The following is a 20,347-nucleotide window of genomic DNA, read 5'->3' as shown; positions in this document are numbered from 1 at the left end:
ATTAATTATATATAATTAGTGTATATATGTGTGTGTATATATATATATATACGCTAATGCCTGTAATTATTTAATTGCAATTTTGCAATTTTTACTTTGCAGTTTTTCCCTCCATGGAATGTATTAAAGATACTGCTATATAGATACCTGTGTCATTGTCTCCCAAGTTCCACAAGGCTGGAGTAGCTTCAGTTATTCAAAATAAAATATGGCTACTTGATCCCTCCATGTTGTGTCAGCATGGAGAGAACAAAGCATTGACTTTAAAACAATTACCTAGCTAGCATTCATGGAAGAAAGTACTAGTGAGGGGAAAAATTTTATTGATCTCAATTGGTCAGTCAGTTCTCCACACTGATAAAATTTGCTTTAGAATTGCTCAGCTCCAAGTTGGGAAAGTGTGGCCTTGAATATAAACAGCAAACATCAGAAACAAACACAGAGCCGAGTAATCCATTATGATAAAGCAATCCTTTTCAGAGAACCACTGCCCATGACTTTTAGACAACCCATCAATGCCAGGTGAAGACTTCAAAGGCTGGGTTAACTACGTTCCTCTGAGATTTGCTTAGCTAACTTCTTGACCACCTGTTACACAGAAAACATTGAAAATAGTCATGCAGTTATCACACTTCAGCCATGTCTGAGAATGCATTAGGAAACACAGATTCCCCTGAATAATCCTGAGTCAATGTACCTGGGCTGGGGTGCAGGAAACTGTCCTTGAAACCAAAATCCCAGTGATGCCAGGGTGCCTGGGTGGCTCAGTCGGTTAAGCATCAGACTCTTGATTTCAGCTCAGGTCACAATCTCAGGGTTTTGGGATCGAGCCCTCCATAGGGCTCCACCCTCAGCAAGGAGTCTACTTGAGATTCTGTTTCTCCCTCTTCTTCTGCCCCTCCCCCAGCTCGCTGGCTCTCTCTCTAAAAAAATCTTAAAGAAACAAAAAACTCCGGTGATTCCAACCAGAGTGGTCCATGGACCACACTTTCAGAAACTCTTTTTAAATGTATACAAATGAGCTTTGTCTTCATACTTCCCTGATGTTTTCAGAAAGAGCTTCCTCACTTTCTGCGTGTCACATTCATGCTGGGCACACCAGCCATTGCTTTGTTACCACAAGCACTTTGTACCCACTGCCAACTTATGTCTCTGGAACCCAGTTGACTTGAAAAGTTTATTTAGCATGAATCACCTCATTTATTTCTTGATCACAGCTGTTCTTGTTTCCAAACATCTGTTAGACTTGAAAATGCCTCCCTTGAAGAGAAAGCTATGCCACAGAAATACTCACTTTGACAGGACTGGTAGATTTCTCTGTTCATGTTTTTATTTACATGGATTTCTTATGGGCATTCAGTTCACTTCTTTCTTTTGAAAATGATTTTCTGACTAGGTCAAAATGGATGACCAATTTCAAAAGGGAAAAGAGAAAGAGAAACGTAAAAGTATTTAGACCCCAAATGGTGCTAGTTTGAATGACGGCTCTCTCTGCTGTTGGAGACACCACTGACAGCCATCAAAGCCACTACGTTCAGCATTAGAAGGTCCTGGCTCATTTTCCTTAGACTCTATAGTTGCAGGGGACAACCCTTTAAGAGTCCCAATTTCCCACTTGCCTGTAGCATTTGAAAGCCCTTGGGTCCCTTCTCATTCGAAACCTCAGAAGTGCAATATATGAGACAGACAAGATACATACATGTTTACTCTGGTAAAGCTGGGGTGGAAGGCCTAGACCAGTGGTTCTCAAGTGTTTATCTTGCATCAGAATCACCTGGAGGGATTATTAAAAATCAGATAGCTGGGCTCCATCTCAGATTTTCTAGTTGGGTCTGATTGGCCAGGTGATTTGTGCTTCCAAGAAGTACCCAGGAGATGTGGATGCTGTTGGTCCAGGGACCATAATTTGAGAGCCACTGGTCTAGAGCCTCCCTCGCTCTGCCTGGCTCTCACCCATGAAGGCAGCTCTGGGGCAGCTTTGGAGCACCTCCTCAAAATTCTAGGGGCTTCTTTGTGGAACCCAGTTAAAGACCATTAATCCACAGGTCAAGTCCACATTCCTTTGCTTGGACTCAAGACCCTTTGCATTCTGGCCCCAGCCTCTCCCTAGGGCCATCTCAACGAACCTTCCATTCACCAGACAACCAAACTGATTTGTCCTCCCCACTGCTGCCGTAAGCTTCTCTGTCTTAGCAGGAGATGCACACATACATTTCCTTACCCGCTTCTACAAGATAGCCTCTTTCTCTTGTGAAAAGAAGTTGTGAGGACTTTAAAATCCACAAATACGTTTAAAATGTATCTGAGGGAGCCTCAGATAATAAAATGCCCTGGTATTTAATCCCTCTACCTTAGAGGAGATGAATTTTGAATCATCCTAGCTGACATGAGAACCTGCAGCTTCTAGAAATAGAGTGGATTAACAACTCACCCGGTGGTATCATTAATAATAGATAATGTTTGCAGTGTTCTTAATAGATTTCCATTAGATTCCCCACACAATTCTCATTGTTGATTATGGACCACAGGATTCGTAAAAACCGAATACAGCAGTGACCACCTGCTATAAAAGCTTCTTCTACCAGAGACACACTAAAGATGCATTCATTAAAGTAGCATTCCAAGGTTAACTCACGTCTGTACTACTGTTGTCAAGACAAGTCTCCACTCAGCTTCAATAAGCTTTCTCTTTAGTTGTCGTAATTGCTGGACAACTGTCCTAGAGTTGGTATACATATTTATTGTGTTTTCTGGAGATATTCAGTGCAAATCAAGTATCCACAAGCAGTGATCCCTAAAGTAAGCAGTAAAAAATCGATTCCTTTAAGGTCACGGAAGTCCTAGTTCAGTGTCTTGGAGACAAACCTAAAATTTGGAGTTCTTCAATCCTGTGATATCCTTGGTATTCATCATTTTATAGTATATTTGAGATTTTATTATCTCTAATGCAGGCATGACAAATAGTTCTCATCTTGAGTGTCAACAACAATCCGCTGGTACCAGCATCCTAGAATGTTGTGTTGAGAATGAGTCTGAGGCCACGTATGGGCTCAGGGGAAAGATTTCTGTGGTGGATTAACAATGATGCAAAGAAAGAAATGTACAGTCAACATACCATGGGTGGCTACTTTTATTCTGGAGTGAAGACCAAGTGTTATAGATAACCCCATATATCACTACCAGGCAGTCATCAAATAGCACATTGAATTATGAAGCCAAGGGCAGAATAAGAAATTTATCTGCCTGAAAGATATCTGGGAAATAGTCAATGTCTCATCAACACTGTGAAGTGTATCAGTCTAAACTGACAATATAAGTCTTTCCCTACAGTCATAATACATAGGATATCAAAAACAAGAGGCTCTTTGTTGTGGGGTACTGTTTGAAGCTGGACTGAGGGACAGATTAACTGAGCAGTTGTCCATGGATAATTTATAAGAAAGAATAATTTAAAAACAGCAAGGAATTAGTCCATCACTAATCCATCTGAAAAAATAAAATTATACTTGCTCCCACATCTCATAGAGTAGAATATGGGGTTAGAAGGAATCTTTGACACATGACTTTGAGAGAGAGTTGAGATTTACCTCACCCTTTCCCCCCACACCTCTGACCCTCTTCCCAAAAGCATACTTGAAAATTTGAATATTTTTTAAAGCTTCTGCATGCAAGAACCTGATCTAAACACAGTCTGTCATCTACTCTCTGGGGTAGCTATGATAATTATCCCCATTTTATAAATAAGGAAATTGAGGACAGAAAGATTAGGAAGTTTGCTCAACATCTCACCACTAGGGAGTGGTCTGTCCAGGGACACTGGGGCTGGAAGCTACGCTCCTAGCAGCTATACCATGTTGCCTCTCAGAAGATGAGACCAGTAACTGCAGGAGGCTTGCTTGCCCCAGAGCTGAGTGATTGTTAACAACAGCTTCCAGCTTCCCCCCTTCTCTCACATGCTGATGAACGGTTCCTCTGAATAAACGTTGGACCAACTTTTAAAATATGTCAGTTAAAGAGGTGCTAATGCTTTGGCCTGCCCAGGAAGCTCATACATGTAAGTCCAGCTCTGATTCTGTCTTTTATGGAGGGCCTAAAACAATAAAAATCCCACTATTGTTCCTGCCTGGCTACATGCAATGGTCATTGATGGGATTTCACTTGGAATGAACACAGAGGATATGTTTTCCCCTTTAATTTTGGCAGCAGAGAAGCTACCTGACCGTGTGGCAGTCCCTGTATGCTTTGGCAACACATAACAGTTTTCACTCTTGGGTATGTTCATACCCGAAAGAAGGAAAGGAGAGAAATTACAGAGACACAGCCAAAACTGCTGAGGATTTTTTCACCTGCCTGTCCTGCTAGTTTCTGCCCAAGGTAAAGAGCTTGGCAGCCCTGTCTGCCTCAAGAGCACTGCTGTCCAATAGAACTTTCTGTGATGATGGAAATATCCTCCATCTGCCCAGTCAGCCACTGAGCACTTGAATGGTGGCTAGTGTGACTAAGGATTTGAATTTTAAATTTATTTAGCTGTATTTAATTTAAATTTGAATTGCCACATGTGGCTAACAGCTCCCATATTGGAGAACATAGCTGTAGTATTTATGTAATTGAGCTCCACCACTCGGGGACCCCTTGAGTGTCTGACGGATTTTTCAATGTTATTGGATGTTGTTCCCTTCGTTTTTTAAATTACATTCTTTCATCCAACCGACATTGTGTGTTCAGTCATTCAACAAATACTTTTTTGAAGATTTATTTATTTATTTTAGAGTGAGAGAATGCATGAGCTGGGGGAGGGGCAGAGGGAGAGAGAGAATCTCAAGCAGACCCCCGTGGAGCATGGAGCCCGATGTGGGGCTCAGTCTCACAGCCCTGAGATCATGACCTGAGCTGAAATCGAGAGTCAAACACTTAACTGACCCAGCCACCCAGGCATCCCTCAACAGATATTTTTTGAAAACCTGCTATGTTTCAGGCACTCTTCTAGACACTGGCAAAAATACACCTGTCAAGAAAACAAACAAAAATGTGGTCACAGAACTTACATTTTGGCAGGGTCAGATAGATAATAAGTAATTAACTTAATAAGCACATTGTATAATACTTTAGACAGTGATATGCTATGGGAAAAGAGAAGGGTGAAGGGAATCAAGGTAAGGGGTTAGTAGGAAAACTTCTATCTTCAGCACCTTGATCCTTGATGAAGACTGGAAAAAGAGAATACATAAGTAATATCACGTGTCATCATCCATGCATCCAAGGAGTTAATCTAGTTAGGATTTTCTTGGATTAATCTGTCTTTATGAAATGCCACACATAAAATGCCCAGCCCAAATCTTACCTTATAATAGATTCTGAGTGCCTCTCTTTACAACGCTCAACCCCACTGCACCACCCCCCCTTCTGTTTCCTTTTGTATGTGTATCTGCGCCTTCTGTTTTACCATATCTAGCTCAAGATTCTAGAGTGGATTTTAAAAAAGTAGAAAAAAAATAAGGAGAAAGTGAACAAAAATAAGAAATGCTCCCTCTGTGGGTAGTGGTAAATGAAATTTTTTGAACAGATTGCATCCACAAGTGTGCATCCTTCCCGATTACAGGCAGCTTCTCCAAGATCATTCTCACTACCTCGCATTACTAGATAGAACCCTCAGGAAAAGCCCAGGTGAACCACTTTTCTAAGCTACATATTAAGACAAGATTAGAGGTACTATTTTCACAGGTCTTAGCTGATAGAAGACATTTGTATCTGGAGTTGATCTTCAGTAAGAAGCTGGGCAAAGTAAGTCCCTCCCCATCCCATCCCACCTATTGGTCACTTCCCTGGGTTCCATTCACATCACTTAACCTAAGAGTTCCTCTTCGGGATTCCAATTGTTGAGCAAAATATTTGTTGGCTCTCAATTAATTAAAAGGAACTTTGGGCATCTGAGAAGCTGGGGAGTAATTCTGGGGAAATACTGGATCTTCGGAACCACGTTACTCGGTCTCAGTCTTCTCACACATAAGATAAAGAACATCCTGTCTCAGGGATAAAACAGAAGCAATCTCCACTTGCATCTAGTCATTAAACAACAAATCACTAACTTTACATAACCACACTGAGTTGAGCCTACATATTTAGGTTAGTGTAGTTCATTATCAAAGATTCTTCCTTCCTGACTCTCTTGTCCTCTAAGTTTGGCTCTGATGCTTTCAGATATATAATCTTTAGCAAGTTAATTTCCCACTGCAGGTTCCAGACTCTCCATCTACAAAACGGTGACTCCTAAATTATATCAATTAATTTATTCCAAAGTTCAAATCCCTCAGCGGAATTTTCAGATGAGCAACATACAAACTCCAGAAATATCAGAAGTTGAAATGTTATCTTACTGGTGATGAGAAGCTACTGCAGGGTTTTAAGAAGGATGTGATGGAATTATCTTTGCTTTGTAGAACAAACATTCAATCAAATGTGTGGAATGGATTAAAGGAGGATAGAAAAGAAAGTAATTCGTAGTCTGTTGGTACCATCTGAGTAAGATCTGACAAGGGCCCAAACAAAGGTAGATCGAGAATAACGTAAACTGCGGTGCTTGTGTGGCTTAGTCGGTTAAGCGTCTGACTCTTGATTTCATCTCAGGTCATGATCTTGGGGTCATGAGATTGAGCTCCTCATTGGGCCCTGTGCTGGGCATGGAGCCTACTTAAGATTCCCTCTCTCTTTCTCCCTCTGCCACTCCCCGCCCCCCCGCCAACAAAGAATAACATAAACTGGAACAATACATTAGTAAGTCAAAATTTCTCTCTAGCTTTTGGCGGGTGCTTGTTGTTGCTTTTCTTCTCTAAACAGACCTCAAAGCGAAATGATGGCACCAAGAAGACACCCCACTGTTTTTGGTGGTGACTTAAGCTGGGCATTAAGGCTGACCCAAGCATGCACACATTTGACTGAAGATGTCCCTTGCACACTGCATTTGATAGGGACAAAGTATGATGATGGTATCCATGGAAAAAAGGCTCCGGCCGATGCCCAAGGCCTCAAAGAAATACCTGGTACATAGTACGCGCTAAATAAATGTAAATAGGCCACTGAGTCAAAAGAAAATATTTGCAGGTTCTATGCTTCAAATCAGTAATAACATTCTGAAAATACTTCTGAGTGGTTAGCCTATCACTTTTAAGGAAAATGGTGATTTTCATAATCTGCTATTAAAAGAAAAAATGCAAAGTAAGACAGCTGAGGCTGTTTATCATTAAACTGTGGAAAAGACTGATGCTTTATAAGGTCTCATCTGAACAGAATCCCTTGATGGATTTGCTGGTCTCCAAGATGATCACCTTCAATATATTCCTTCTCTGTATATTCCTGCTTTCCTTCCACCAAGAGATGGAGTCCCTCCCTCCTCTCGAACCCAGGCTACTCTTAGACATGCTTGATTAATTGAATGTAAGGAAATGACATTCTGGGACTTGTGAGGTTAAATCAGAGGAAGTCTTGAAGTTTTTGCCTGGGCCTCTTCGAATGCTCTCTCGGAATCCTCCATTTGAGAGAAGCCAGCTGCTGTGTACAAAGTCCATCCACTGTGCAACCACCAGAAAGAACAATGAGCCAGTCCTCAGTGCTCTCAGCCATCCCCGGCTGGGTACCAGACAACAGAGCAAAGAAGTCATCTTGGACCTTGCATCCCCAACAGATGTCCCATGGAGAAGAATGGAGCCCAAGACATACAGCCAGCCATTCCATCCTGTCCAGCTGAGGACCCAGCGGTCACGGAGCAGCCATGAGTCATCCCCACTGTGCTCTGCCTCAATTCCTGACCTACAAAATCAACACAATTAAAAAAAAAAATGCTCTGTTATATCACTAAGTTTGAGGGTGTGTTACCTATTATTACCAAAATATATGGCTTACAGCCCTATGAGTTCCTTGAGGCTAGAACTAAATATTATTCATCTCTCTACCCCTAGCAGAGTACCTGGCCCATAGTAGGCACCAGTATTGTTTGTTGAATGAATAAATAAATAGATGTGCAGAAGACTGCATGGAGTGTTTGCAAGGTTTCACAGATGATGAAGCCTCCTAAACCTATGTATCCCTCTTTCCCAAACATAAGAAAGAACTGGTGATCTCTGGCCTCTCTGAAATGGGAAAGTTCTTTCTCCAGCTTGGATTGGGAGTGGCCTTGTACTGTTGGGCTGAGCAAGGATGCAGAGCACCATTGGTCCCAGGAGAGAGCTCTGTATTGCACACAAAGACCCCAGCCACTGGCCATGCTACTGAACAAGAAGGAATATCAGTGAGCCAGGAGCCGTGTGGGACTGTGTTTTAATAACACAAATGCTTGCATAGACCTTGCTACGCATCAGGCCCTCTACAAAGATTAACTCATTAAATATTCACAAGTCTATGAGATAAGCACTCTTATAATTCTCATTTTACATACATGCAAAACATGACATGGAAAGACTAAACAGCTCGCACGAGATCATATAGCTGGCAAGTGACAGCTTCGCTCCAGACAGCCTAACCCTGGTGACTGCGATGGTTTTTACCCACAATATGGGTTCCCTCTCCGGGACGAATCAGGCTGTTACTTGTGACCCCCCCCAGTCATGGCATTTGGGAGGAAGGGGTAACTTTTACTAACCAAGAAGAAGGAGGAGGAAGAGGGGAGGGAGGAAATGGAGGAGGAAGGGGATGGGTGGAGGAGAAGAAAAGAAAAATGCCATTCTTTGTGACCCTTAGGCAAGACATGTAACCTTTCTGTCTCCTAGGGTTACATGTAGTAATTTGCTTTGGCATGAAGCAAATGACAAAATTTCATTTTTCTTTAGAGCATTAGAGATTCTCTGGGAAATGATGTCTTTTATGTACCAAATTGTGGTACTATTAATGATCTTTATTTATATAGGTAAAATTTTCTCATGTTGTATCTGAACAAGTGAACTGAGAGCATGTGTGGAGGGCAGGAGAAGGGCTTCGCTCCTTGATGAAAGCCATTAACCTAAGTCTAGCTCTTCGCGTCCCATTGAATTCTAAATGCATTTTCTAATTTTTAAATCGAGGAACAAAACTCTGATATGGCAGGTAATTAAAGTCATTCCAAGAAAAGTGTGCACACGTGGGTTGTGTTGCTAGCCTTTGAACAGAATGCGAGTAGCCAAGGGTGCGAAGTTCCTTTGGTTACTCCGAGCACTGGATGAACAGTGACCTATTTCAGATACTTCTGTGACTCATCCAAAAAGCTCCAGATCACAAGTTCAGCATTTAAATGGAAACACAAATGCCATAGTATGGAGATTTTCCTCACTTCAATTTTCCTCACTACCCTTGCTAAATCAAGAATCATTCTAATTTGAGGTATACCAAAAATAGCATTGGTCCATATGGAGCCACAAATTAACAGTTTCTATAAATAGGCACCATTTTGTCAAAGACCCAATTCTAAAATGAAAATTTTATATAATACTCTGACCGTGTTTTGATGTCAAGCAATTCTCAATCGCTATTCTTGTGCCATAAAAAGAAATCTAAAATGGACTTATTTCTATTTTTTGCTGGTGATTAAATATCACGGTCAAGATTTTTTAAATCCTTCCAGTGTTGGGCAGGAAAAACAAAAAAAACGGGAAGAGCTAGGAAAGCAATAATTTCAAGAAAGCAGGCTTCCCAATATCCTACAGAAATATGGTCACACAGTAAGGAAGGGTCCTTAGAGAAGACAGGGGAAGTCTTTGTTGCCAAATAGAAAACATCTCATTTAGCTTAGCAAATACTTGTGAGGAAATCAGAAGCCATAGAATCTTCAACATACGAAATGCACTTTGCCATTGTCCTCACTCTTCCCCGTATCTTCAGATTTCCTTCAGATGTTCTATCACAAAAAGGAAGAGCAATTCCCTAAAACTAATATACTTAAATTTCTACTTCCAATGCAGATGATTAGGAAACTAAAAGACATATTTAGAGGTTTCAAACAGGAAAAGCAGCACCACAATGGAAGGCTGAATTCAGCAGACTCAGCTCAAGCACCAAGATCATCAACCTCATTTGGTCTTGTACAAATCATTTGGTCTCTTTGGGCCACAGCCTCCTCTTCTGCAAAATGGAATTAATACCTGCTTCTCTCTCAGATTGATGTGAAAATCAAATGATATGATCCCATTGTATGTCCTAAACCATGATGTGCTCTGAATACATCAAATGCTTTACAGGATCTTCTTTTAAACGTTCTTAAACTCTTTCTGCAAAAAGCATGGGACCTAATACCTGTTATTTCTTTGCCAAAAGGGGGAGATTTACAAATGCTCATGAGCTAATAAAACCAAAGAAACATCAAAAATGTGATTTTCCTCTTGATGCAATCAGGATGGTAAAAGAACTAAAGCCAGAGTAACAGTTACTTAATGTTTAATGAGTATAACTTAAGGCTTTGGAAAGACTAAATCATCTTTGTCTCACCTAAAACCACTCTGCTCTATCAGTGATTAGCACCCCACGCTTTAGAAAACACCAATCTAGAGAATCCTTGTACTTCTAGAAGTAGAATTCTGGGTGTTTGTTGCTAAATGATTTAACCAAAGGCACAACTTAATTCAGTTGCGAAATAAAGATCTTATACTTTTTAGTATAAAGACGTCTTCAGTGTCTTTCAGCTCTCCTCGCTAACAAAGCTCACAATCAACTAAGTTGCACATGATGTCTCAATTTTTACAAAGTCATAGGCTACATACAAATAACAGACAGATCCCTCAGTTAATGACCTCAGGGAACTGGGATTTCACTACAGATGGTTAGCAATGGAAAACAAATCTCGAGTTGTTATCAAAATTAAACACCTGCAGGGCGCCTGGGTGGCTCAGCTGGTTAAGCGACTGCCTTCGGCTCAGGTCATGATCCTGGAGTCCCTGGATCGAGTCCCAAATCGGGCTCCCTGCTCAGCGGCAAGTCTGCTTCTCCCTCTGACCCTCCCCCCTCTCATGTGCTCTCTCTCTCTCTCTCTCCCTCTCTCTCTCAAATAAATAAATAAAATCTTTAAAAAAAATTAAACACCTGCAGATGAATGATTGGATCTATCAAGTGGCTAATGAGGAGAGTCTCTTCTTGTGTTGTTAATCATGTACAACATCTATGTATACTCAATATTGCAGAACTCTCTAGACCCATCCACATGGGTTGCCTGTCAAGTAGAGTGCTCACATCTTGACCCTTCAGGAAATTTGGCAACACAAATGGGATCATGTCACTCGCCAGCAGCCTCTCACTACCTGTGGGATGAAATCCAAAGTCTCTAACACCATCTCAAAAGTCCCCCATGATCTTATCCTCACTCTCTCCTTTTGCAACACCATCTTGTTCCACTCTTTCTTTTGTTCTCCATATTCTAGCCATACTGACCTTATTTTCTCAAAACTGGGCTTTTCATCTTTTCACGCTATTTCATCTGCCAAGAATGCTCTTACTTAGCACCCCCGCCCCCAACGTGCTAATGTTCATTTATTCTTCAAGTCTCAAATTAAACAGCACTTCCTCAGAGGAGTCTTCCCTGTACCACCTAGATTAGATTATATTCAGCTGTCACAAGTTCTCTACTTCTTTACCACTACCAATCACAGTTAAATTGCTAGGTCCCATCTTCCTACTCCACCGGTGTATTAGCTCATTGAAAGCTGGGAGAGTGTGTCTCTCATCTATTCCTGTGGCCCTGGCAGGCACTACAGTCTCTGACACGAAAAAGACATCACTAGGCAATTGTTGAATGAACGAATAAGTGAATGAATGGTTTCAGATTGGTCTACACCTAAGGCCACAGAGTCATCCAGAATAATTTAGTAATCTTGAGAGGATCTAGTATTATTTTTCAACTTCATCTGGATCATTCTCTTTTTCTAACTATTCATGATATAAACCTTCCTGGGGGGCAGAAGGCGTAACCCAATCCTCCATCGAGCTGCATGACATTCCAGGATCCTTGGTATAATCCTGTCATGAGGAATGCACCCTCCTCAAAGCTTAGGGAACCCATATTGTCCAACCTAGTGGGTTCAGGTGATCTTCACACAATCCTGGGGCACAGAAGGATTATCCTCAAGCCTCCCGTCTTGCTTTCTTTGAAGCAACAAAACTTGTTCTGCTTTCACATTAAAGCATATGTTATAATTTGCTTCTCAAGTAGCCACAGTGAGGAAGAGAGGCCAAGGTATAGTGCACTTGGTGTAATGAGAGACAGTAGTGTAATGGAAAGAGTACAGGACAAGGAATCAGAAGACCTAGATTCTGGTTTTAGCTCTGCCTCTTAATTGCTGATGACCTTAAGCATCTGGCTCTTTCCAGCTAAAATACCCTTCCCTTTTAAATTGTACAGACCTTTTGCCTACAGGGTTCCCATGAGCACCAAATGAAATAATTATATTTTACTGTTGTAGATAGGAGTTTCTGGTTCTTCAATTATGGGGAAAAAATGACAAAACCATAAAATGCTAGGCAAAGTATGATAATTTTGTCGCTGGTCCTTGAAAGAAGTTTCATCTTCCTGCTTTTGGACAGAATCTATGAACAGTAAAGTGATTTTTCATCCCCTGATGGCAAATAAAGATAACCCAGTTTTCACCAGGTCATTTAGTGAGGGCGAAGTTAAAAGTTAGCTGGTTCGGCTTCGAGAGGCAACAGGGCAGTGGTTGGGTATCATGTACCTCCCTTGCTTTCCCTCATTCTTCTATAGCACAAAAACTCTCTCTTACTGAAATAGTCCATATTAGACCTCCTGTGGATCAGACTCTTTGGCTGTAACACAGCCAATGCTTGACATAAATGATGACCTGAATCATAGGTCAGATAAGTTACCACCTACAGGAAATGGTTTTAGAAGAAACATAAGTCCCATTGCTCCTCATTGGTGCTCAAATTACTGAGATGGAAGCTTTTCCCCCACAATTAGAGATGAAGTTGAAATTTAAATCTTCATATAAGTAATGCAGTAAATTTTTACCAAGATGCTAATGAGTAAGGCTTTCTTTGATAATGGCACTTGAGGAACAGGGTATTAGACACATGCCATATAAAAGAAAAAAAGAGACAGACAAAGGAAAAAAAGAACCAAATTCATCTTCTGACTAGTTTTTTAGGTTCTGAGACATTAAAATGGATTGATTTTTAAGTGCACTGTTTTGTTTTGTTTTTTTTAATTATCACAGTTGAAATAACTGTGGCAAGAAAAACACAGGAAGAAATAACTCCTGTCTAAAGTCAATCCCCACAGGGCTTTCCTGTGTTCTAGAATATTTCTCGGGAACATGTACTGAAGAGGATCTGGGTTGACCTGTGGTTGACATTGTTTCTAATTGCAGACTTATCAATGAATCTCTGAGAGACCAGCTGCTGGTGACCATCCAGAAGACTTTCACATACACTCGGACCCAAGCCCAGCATCTGTTCATCATCCTCATGGAGTGCATGAAGAAGAAGGAATTGGTATGTAAACAGTGTTTCCCACGAGTGGCAGAGTCCCCTCCATATTCCCTTTGTCCATCGAAACATTTTCTTGAATCACACACCAACTGTTCTTTATTTCCAGCCAAAGCTCACAACGTTCCTCAGTTTCCATTGGCTCCTGTAGCCTCCTCCCCTCAGTAGCTAAGACACTACTTTTTCTGCCCAGATTTAATGAAGTGTGTGCAACGGGGCCTCAGCACCCTCTTGAAGCTCACCCCAATGCTTCCGATTGCCTCCACCAAATGAGTTCAGGAGGGAAAATAGGTTTCCTCCTGGAAAATACTTCCCTTCAGGGCTTCCCTTTGCTTGGGAGTAGGGAATCACTGATGGACTTATTGTCAAATATCTTAGTGACACAGGACTGCTATGCTCACATACTAATCCCTGCAGGTAGAAAAGGGAGGGCCATGCCTGCGGAATGCTGGAAACTTCTGTAGCTTCTGAAGTGTCCTCCAATAACTACTGAAATATTTCTTACATCTGGTGCAAGTGTCTTACAAATGTGGCATCATCACAGAGACCTTCTGTTAGAGTGAACAGAAATAACATGAGTTAACATTTAACGAGTACTTGCCATGTGCCAGGCAGCATGCTAAATCTTTACATGTATTAACTCCTGCCATCTTTACAACTGTCCCAAGGAGAGAGGTAGGATCATTATCCTCACCTGACAGATGAGGGGAGTATTTCACCTCTGTGGGAAATGCTCTTATCAGATATTGTCTCACTGAACCCCCTTTGGGCAGATTCCCTGGCCACCTCAGCAAGCAGAGACTATCCTCAGAGGTCACTTGAGCCTGCCAGCTGACAGGGGAAGTTAAAAGAGCGGCCTAAACCTGAGCAGAAGCCTCACTCAGGCTTTGAACCACCTCAAGTCTGTGTGGGCATTCTGGAATGATTAACTTTGGGGACTCCGGAGCGGGGGGGGTGGCACTTCTCCTTCAGAGGGATGCCAGGACCAGACCCTGAAAGGTTCAACCACAGGGAGGCAGCTAGGGTAGGGAGGGGCTGGCGTGAGTCACTCTCAGCAAGTTCCCCGACCAGACCCTCAGCTCCTCCAGGCGTGGTCTGGAGCTCACGATGGTGTCCCTGTGCCCAGGACTGTGGCAGGCTCACTGAGACTCCCAGGAGGGAGGGGAGCAGGGGAAGGAGGCAATTTCTGAGTTTGAGAAACCGAACATTTAGGAAAACAGGACTTGATTCAAGTAAGCAAGACACATGTCCGGAAAGCATCTGCATGACCTCTGTGAGAAACTTCAGCCCCTTCCAGGTTTGGTGTGAAAGTTGCCACCTCTAATCCTCGCGTGTCCATAGACCCAGGTAGTCTGGCCACCTTGTATATATAGAGAACCCAGGGCACAGATGGAGTTCACAGCCACAACTGCTGGTACCCGCAAGGAGATTCAGTTCAAACACTTCCTCCAGCCCCAAAGAGGTGCATGAACCCCGGAGCCTGCTGCATGTAGGACAGATTTTCAGCTGACCGAGTGCTAACAGTTTCCCCAATGCCAACCATGAAAATTTACCAGAACTATCCATTTCAGTGATCCTGTAAGTTTCCTAGAAAATCTAGAGACTCATTTGCCACCTTCCATTTCCACACTGACATCTCCTCCTATCTGCTGTCCTCTCTCAGCTGCGGGCCCCCACAGGGGCCACCTTGCCACCCCCTGTCAGTCACACCTGGGAGTCATGTCTGCATCCAGAACATACACTGCTCCCAAATCCAAGACTTTAAAATCCACACACACGTCCCTGCAAACACAGCTACCCTCCCTCCTCCACTCACCACCATCACTTCATTCATCTCAAATTTGAACACCAAGCTTCTCCATAATTCGCTCCTCGGAGTCCAAACTCCATGGAGACAGAGTGTAGCTGATTGCAGTTTTCTCTGCCCTGTGCCTCACAGAGAGTCCAGGCTGTTTCCCCTCTTTGCTTGCCTGGGTGCTCTGACTTACCCACCCCTCTGCCTGTGGGCCTGGTGCTTCTCCATACCCCTCCGAAAGTAGAATCTTCTTGCTCTTACTCAGATAGGCCTCCAGGGACATCATTCTCCTCTCCTGCTCCCTGCCATTGCTATAAACCTTGGTAGTCTCCTGATGGCCTCTCGGGGGCCTTTGCAGTACATGTCACAGTCTTTATGGTACGGCCACACGAGCTTCCTGCTTCCTTTCCTACAGCTAGCTCTCCTGTGCGGTAGTGATTCTAAAGTGTAGAAGCAAACTTTGCAACTAGACTATTAAGGATGCTTATCCGGTCCATCAATTCAGGCTGTATGGGGGGAGGGGAGGAATAAACTGATTTGTCCTTAAACCTCATCAGTCGAGAAGCTTCCAGAGATGCCGCAGGGACACGGAGAAGAGCTTGGGGAGAATTAGAGGGGACCTGGGATCAAGCTGTATTTGGAAGATGATGGACACATAGTCTGAGAGGCGAAACTGAAGGGGTAGCTCCCTGTTCTGTCCTAGCAGCCGAAGCGGTAGCATCTCGGTATCGTCACATTCTCACTGGGGGAGGGCACCTTGAGGCAAAGATCGGCCAAGGGCATAGAGCATGTGCTAATGGAACAAATGGAAGCAATGATATTAGCTCAGCGGGCTTGCTCGTTCCTCTTCTTCCTCCCCACTCTATAAACAGACACTTATCAAAGATCGATCCTTGGCTCTTTCCCCTTTCATTCACTATTCGAACTTCAGGTCTCATTTTGAGACAACTCCCAAGTACACCAATATCCAGCTTTGTCTCCCTCCAGCTCCTGCGTTTCCAGACTCCACCGTCTCACCCACACCCTCTTTGTCTTCCTTGTCTGGACTATTGCTGTCCCCCCGTAACTTGGTCTCCCCTAATCCAGTACCCTCCAGCAATCCGTTCTATATGCCAAGGGGTTGGCAAACATTCAGGTTTTGTGTGCTGCAGAATGTCTCTGTCACAGTTTCTTTGTTTATGTGCTTCTTTGTTTTTAAACAACCCTTCAAAATCTCAAAGCCATTCCCTACTTACTAGCCATCGAAAAACAGGCCATGGGCCAAATGTGGCCACAAGCTGTGGTTTCCTGGCCCCTGCTGCTCAGTAATGCCAGCTACTTCCTACCAAAGCACAGAACCAATGGCATCACTCCCCTGCATGGAAGATGTAACGTGTTGCTTCTATTTCCGGTCTTAAAATCCACCGCTTTTTTATGGACCTTTCATGCTAACTAAACCAGTCTTCTTGCAGTTATCTTTTTATTGCCAGCTTCCCTGCATTTGTTCAAACCTAGAGCTCTTTCATTCACCATAACCAATTGCCAAACACGTACGTGCCCACGAATGCACATGTGTGCATGCACGCGTTCACACCCACACCCACCCACACACACCCACATCCACCCACATCCACCCCTAGAATACACTGCACTCCTTTATCTGCAACTGTCTTGTGGTGCTCATCATTTATACCTTAAGTCATTTACATATATCTCTGACTTCTCATGTAAGCTCCTGAGAGCGGAATCTGTGTCTAACTCATTATTCTGTTTTCCCTGCACTCACTCATCCCTTATTCCTCAGTAGCACAGCGTATACGTAGCAAACACTCGATAAATCTTTATTTAATAGACGAGCGAATGAATGAATTCAGAGGAATATACATTAGGGGAGAGATACATATTTAATATCCATTAAATTGCCTTAAAATCTCCACTAATGCAGTGTTACATCTCCTTAGGGAGTCATAGATTTGGTTTATGGACTCAAGTTTGATTCAGGACCATCTGCTTCAGTTATGGGCGGTGTGCTCATGTGGTGGTTATGCGGAGCATGCTCTAGAAGCAGACAAACCAGGATCCCAGTTCTGGCTTCATCACTCAGGTGACTTAACTCCATGAAGCCCCAGGACCATCTGCTTTAAGGGGGAGTGCTAATAATACCCATGTGTTCTAGGATCGGTCATATTTCCTTCTCTTGGTACAGATTATACTTTGATCCTTTTTTTTTTTTTTTTTAAGAAACACAATGAGGGGCACCTGGGTGGCTTAGTCAGTAAAGCCTTCAGCTTAGATCATGATCTCAGGGTCCTGGGATCAAGCCCCACATCGGGCTCCCTGCTCAGCAGGAAGCCTGCTTCTCCCTCTCCTGTTCCCCATGCTTGTGCTTTCTCTCTCTGTCAAATAAATAAAAAAATATATTTTTTTAAAAAAATGTTAAAGGAACACAATGAGACAAATATCACAATAGACCAAAAGATCAAGATTGAACCGAGGGTCTCACATGCCCTCTATCCATATCCTGCCAAGGACGAGGCTGAGCAGTATCCAGATGTCATTCACACAGCTTCCTTTTCTTGTTTGACAGTCCCAGGCTCCAGAGCTGGTGAATCTCGCAGAGATACTAGGGAGGGCAACAGAGGAGTGTTGTCCGTGCCCTACCGATGAGACTCTGGAGGCCCAAGACTGCCACCTTCAGTGCAGGGAGATGTGTTTCCTTATGAGGGCATAGTTAACGTGTATGCTCATATCCCATCACAACCTCTGCCACATTTGGGAAACTGAGGGGCAACTTTCTACCCATCTTTTCACAGATGCATAAAAACCAAGCAAACATGACTTCTAAATGAAGAGGTTTCTTCTCTTTTGGCCAACAGGCCTCTTATATCCAGGGAAGGACCACAAAGTCCAAGATGTTCCTTGCTTGGAAAAGTTGATGCTTGTCAGACTCTTAATACCATGGGCAGGTGGCTGAGTGTCACTTGGCAGGTTAGGTTCTCAGCATCGTGTAAGAAATGTTCTTGAAGACCCCAGTTACTCTATGGCCCTGAGTTACTGAGAGAATTCAGCATTCTAGCATGGGTAAGGAACGTTGGCATAGCGTGTGGCTTCTAGGAAGCACTGGATGGCTTCTCACTGTAATTACATTTATTCTACGAGTAACTATAGAGACTAACTCAAGTGTAAGCAGAGATGTCTACTCTTGCCCTTGTGTTTTTGTAGTCCTTGCTAAAATTGTCAGTGAGGGACAATTTGACCTCAGAGACTTGTTATTCCACCTTTACATTCCAGCTCCCCTCTTTGCTCATCTTAATGGACAGAGAGTTCAGACAAGAGGAAACACAGACGTAACCTCCCAATGTCTTCCCTGTTGAACACCGATGCCCAAACAAGCACAGTAGATTCCTAAGGTCATGAGGGAAGAACACTCTTCGAGCTGCAAAGGAAGGGGCTTTTTAGGCCAAATGGCTGAAAGTCATAGAGTCACGTATCAAGTTTAAAAAACAGTTCTCTCCAACACAATGTCTGGGAAGAAATAGAAATGCTCTTTGAGATAGATGCTGAATTGTACCTAACTCCTTTTAAATTCATCTAAATGTCATCTTAATATAATTTAAATCTAAATATTTTAACTGAGATCATGGGAAAAAGATGCAGAAGAAGTACTGCTCCCTTAAAAATGTTCTCCATATTGTGTTCTCAACACACAGTGGGGTGCAGGTTGACTTTTGAAGGTTCTGAAACTCTTTTAGATGATTAGAATATCACTTTCTAGGAATAAGGATGATGCAGGTTTTGGAATCCATTTGCTTGGCTTCAAATCCCAGATTTGCTATTTAATGCATGGCATTCCACAGACTATTTAATCTCTAGGTGCCTTTGTTTTTTCCTCCAGATAATAATAATTGCATTTATGAGATTAATTATAAGAATTGAATAAGTTAATGGATGCAGATAACATAATAAACACTCAATAGATACTTTCATTGTGACAATGATGACAACAGTGGTGATGACGTCTATATAGTGCTTCATACTTAACAAAGATCATCTTCATGTCATCTTATTTGATACTACAATGAACCTTGCTAAGGTCACTATTAGTATCTCCACGTTATGGAGGGAAACCAAAACTCAAGGACTTATACGACAGGCCCAGAGTCATGCAGCTAGTTAGTAGCAACTTTAGAACCTGAACCAAGAGCATCTTTCTGCAAGGACTGAGCACTTCCCACCATATGTCAACTGATTCCATATTCTAAATATCAGGTATGACCATGTTAAAAATGACTTTGAAGTAGGAACCCATTTGCTCTCTCATTTCTGGAGGAACCTGAACAAATATTTATTAGACTTCAAGATTCCTGGAACAAAAAGAACACACTGTTGGTTGCTATTTCTGGAATGCCCGTTATGCCCCCTATGTAGCAGCCATCATATGCCTACAAGGAAAATGTAAGCACAATGACCAGGCCACTTGATACTTCTGCATCAAGCGCAAACTGAAATTATTCTTGTCCACAATAGTATTTTAATCAGACCAACTAGAAGCCCCCCATTTGGAGACTGACTCACTCTATGTTCTTCTCGCAAAATATTCGCTGAAATAAAAAAGAAATTTGAAGGAAATGTCATTTACACAATTCCTTGCCAGGACAGCTAATAATGATGCTAACATCTTTCATCTTATATAATGTAGAAGAACACCTTATAGTAGACAAAGTTCGGTTGCATCCCTGTGTCATTTGAACTGTATAACAATGGGGTAAGAATTTTATCTATTTTTCAGCTAACCAGAAAAATGAAACAAAATGGAAGAGTCCACAGAAGTGTACAGAAAATGCCCACTTGACTTCCATTCTCACTATCAAGGTCTCAGACTCTCTCAGAACCCACAGAAATGCCCCTGACCTTTCCCAGCCACAGTCACCAAACATTATCAGTGGATTCGAGGCAATAGAAAAACACAGAAAATACTCTCTTTTCCTGAGAAAAATAAAACAATACAGTAAATACAAATATACAAGAAATAAACATATTATTGCATTCCCTTTAAGAGCTGACTTACAAAGAATTTACCTAACAATTGGCTTGAGTGTCAATTCTAAGATGGCCTTTCTAGAC

General features: G+C 42.4%; 1 protein-coding gene across 5 annotated transcripts in view; it reads left to right on the top strand.

The window, feature by feature from the left end:
• TRPM3 (transient receptor potential cation channel subfamily M member 3) overlaps positions 1-20,347 on the top strand; it is an 827,868-nt gene that overhangs the window by 655,336 nt on the left and 152,185 nt on the right. For all 5 annotated transcript variants that reach the window (XM_028089086.1, XM_028089085.1, XM_028089084.1 and 2 more), the window contains one exon: positions 13,332-13,455. In XM_028089086.1, coding sequence (XP_027944887.1) covers positions 13,332-13,455 — 124 coding nt within the window. The remainder of the gene's footprint in view (positions 1-13,331; positions 13,456-20,347) is intronic.

This window comes from Eumetopias jubatus, unplaced genomic scaffold, assembly GCF_037043125.1.
Source record: "Eumetopias jubatus isolate StellerSeaLion01/CBP00866 unplaced genomic scaffold, mEumJub1_p1.0 scaffold_15, whole genome shotgun sequence".
Taxonomy (NCBI): Eukaryota; Metazoa; Chordata; class Mammalia; order Carnivora; family Otariidae; genus Eumetopias; species Eumetopias jubatus.
This window is presented reverse-complemented; position numbering and strand designations above follow the sequence as displayed.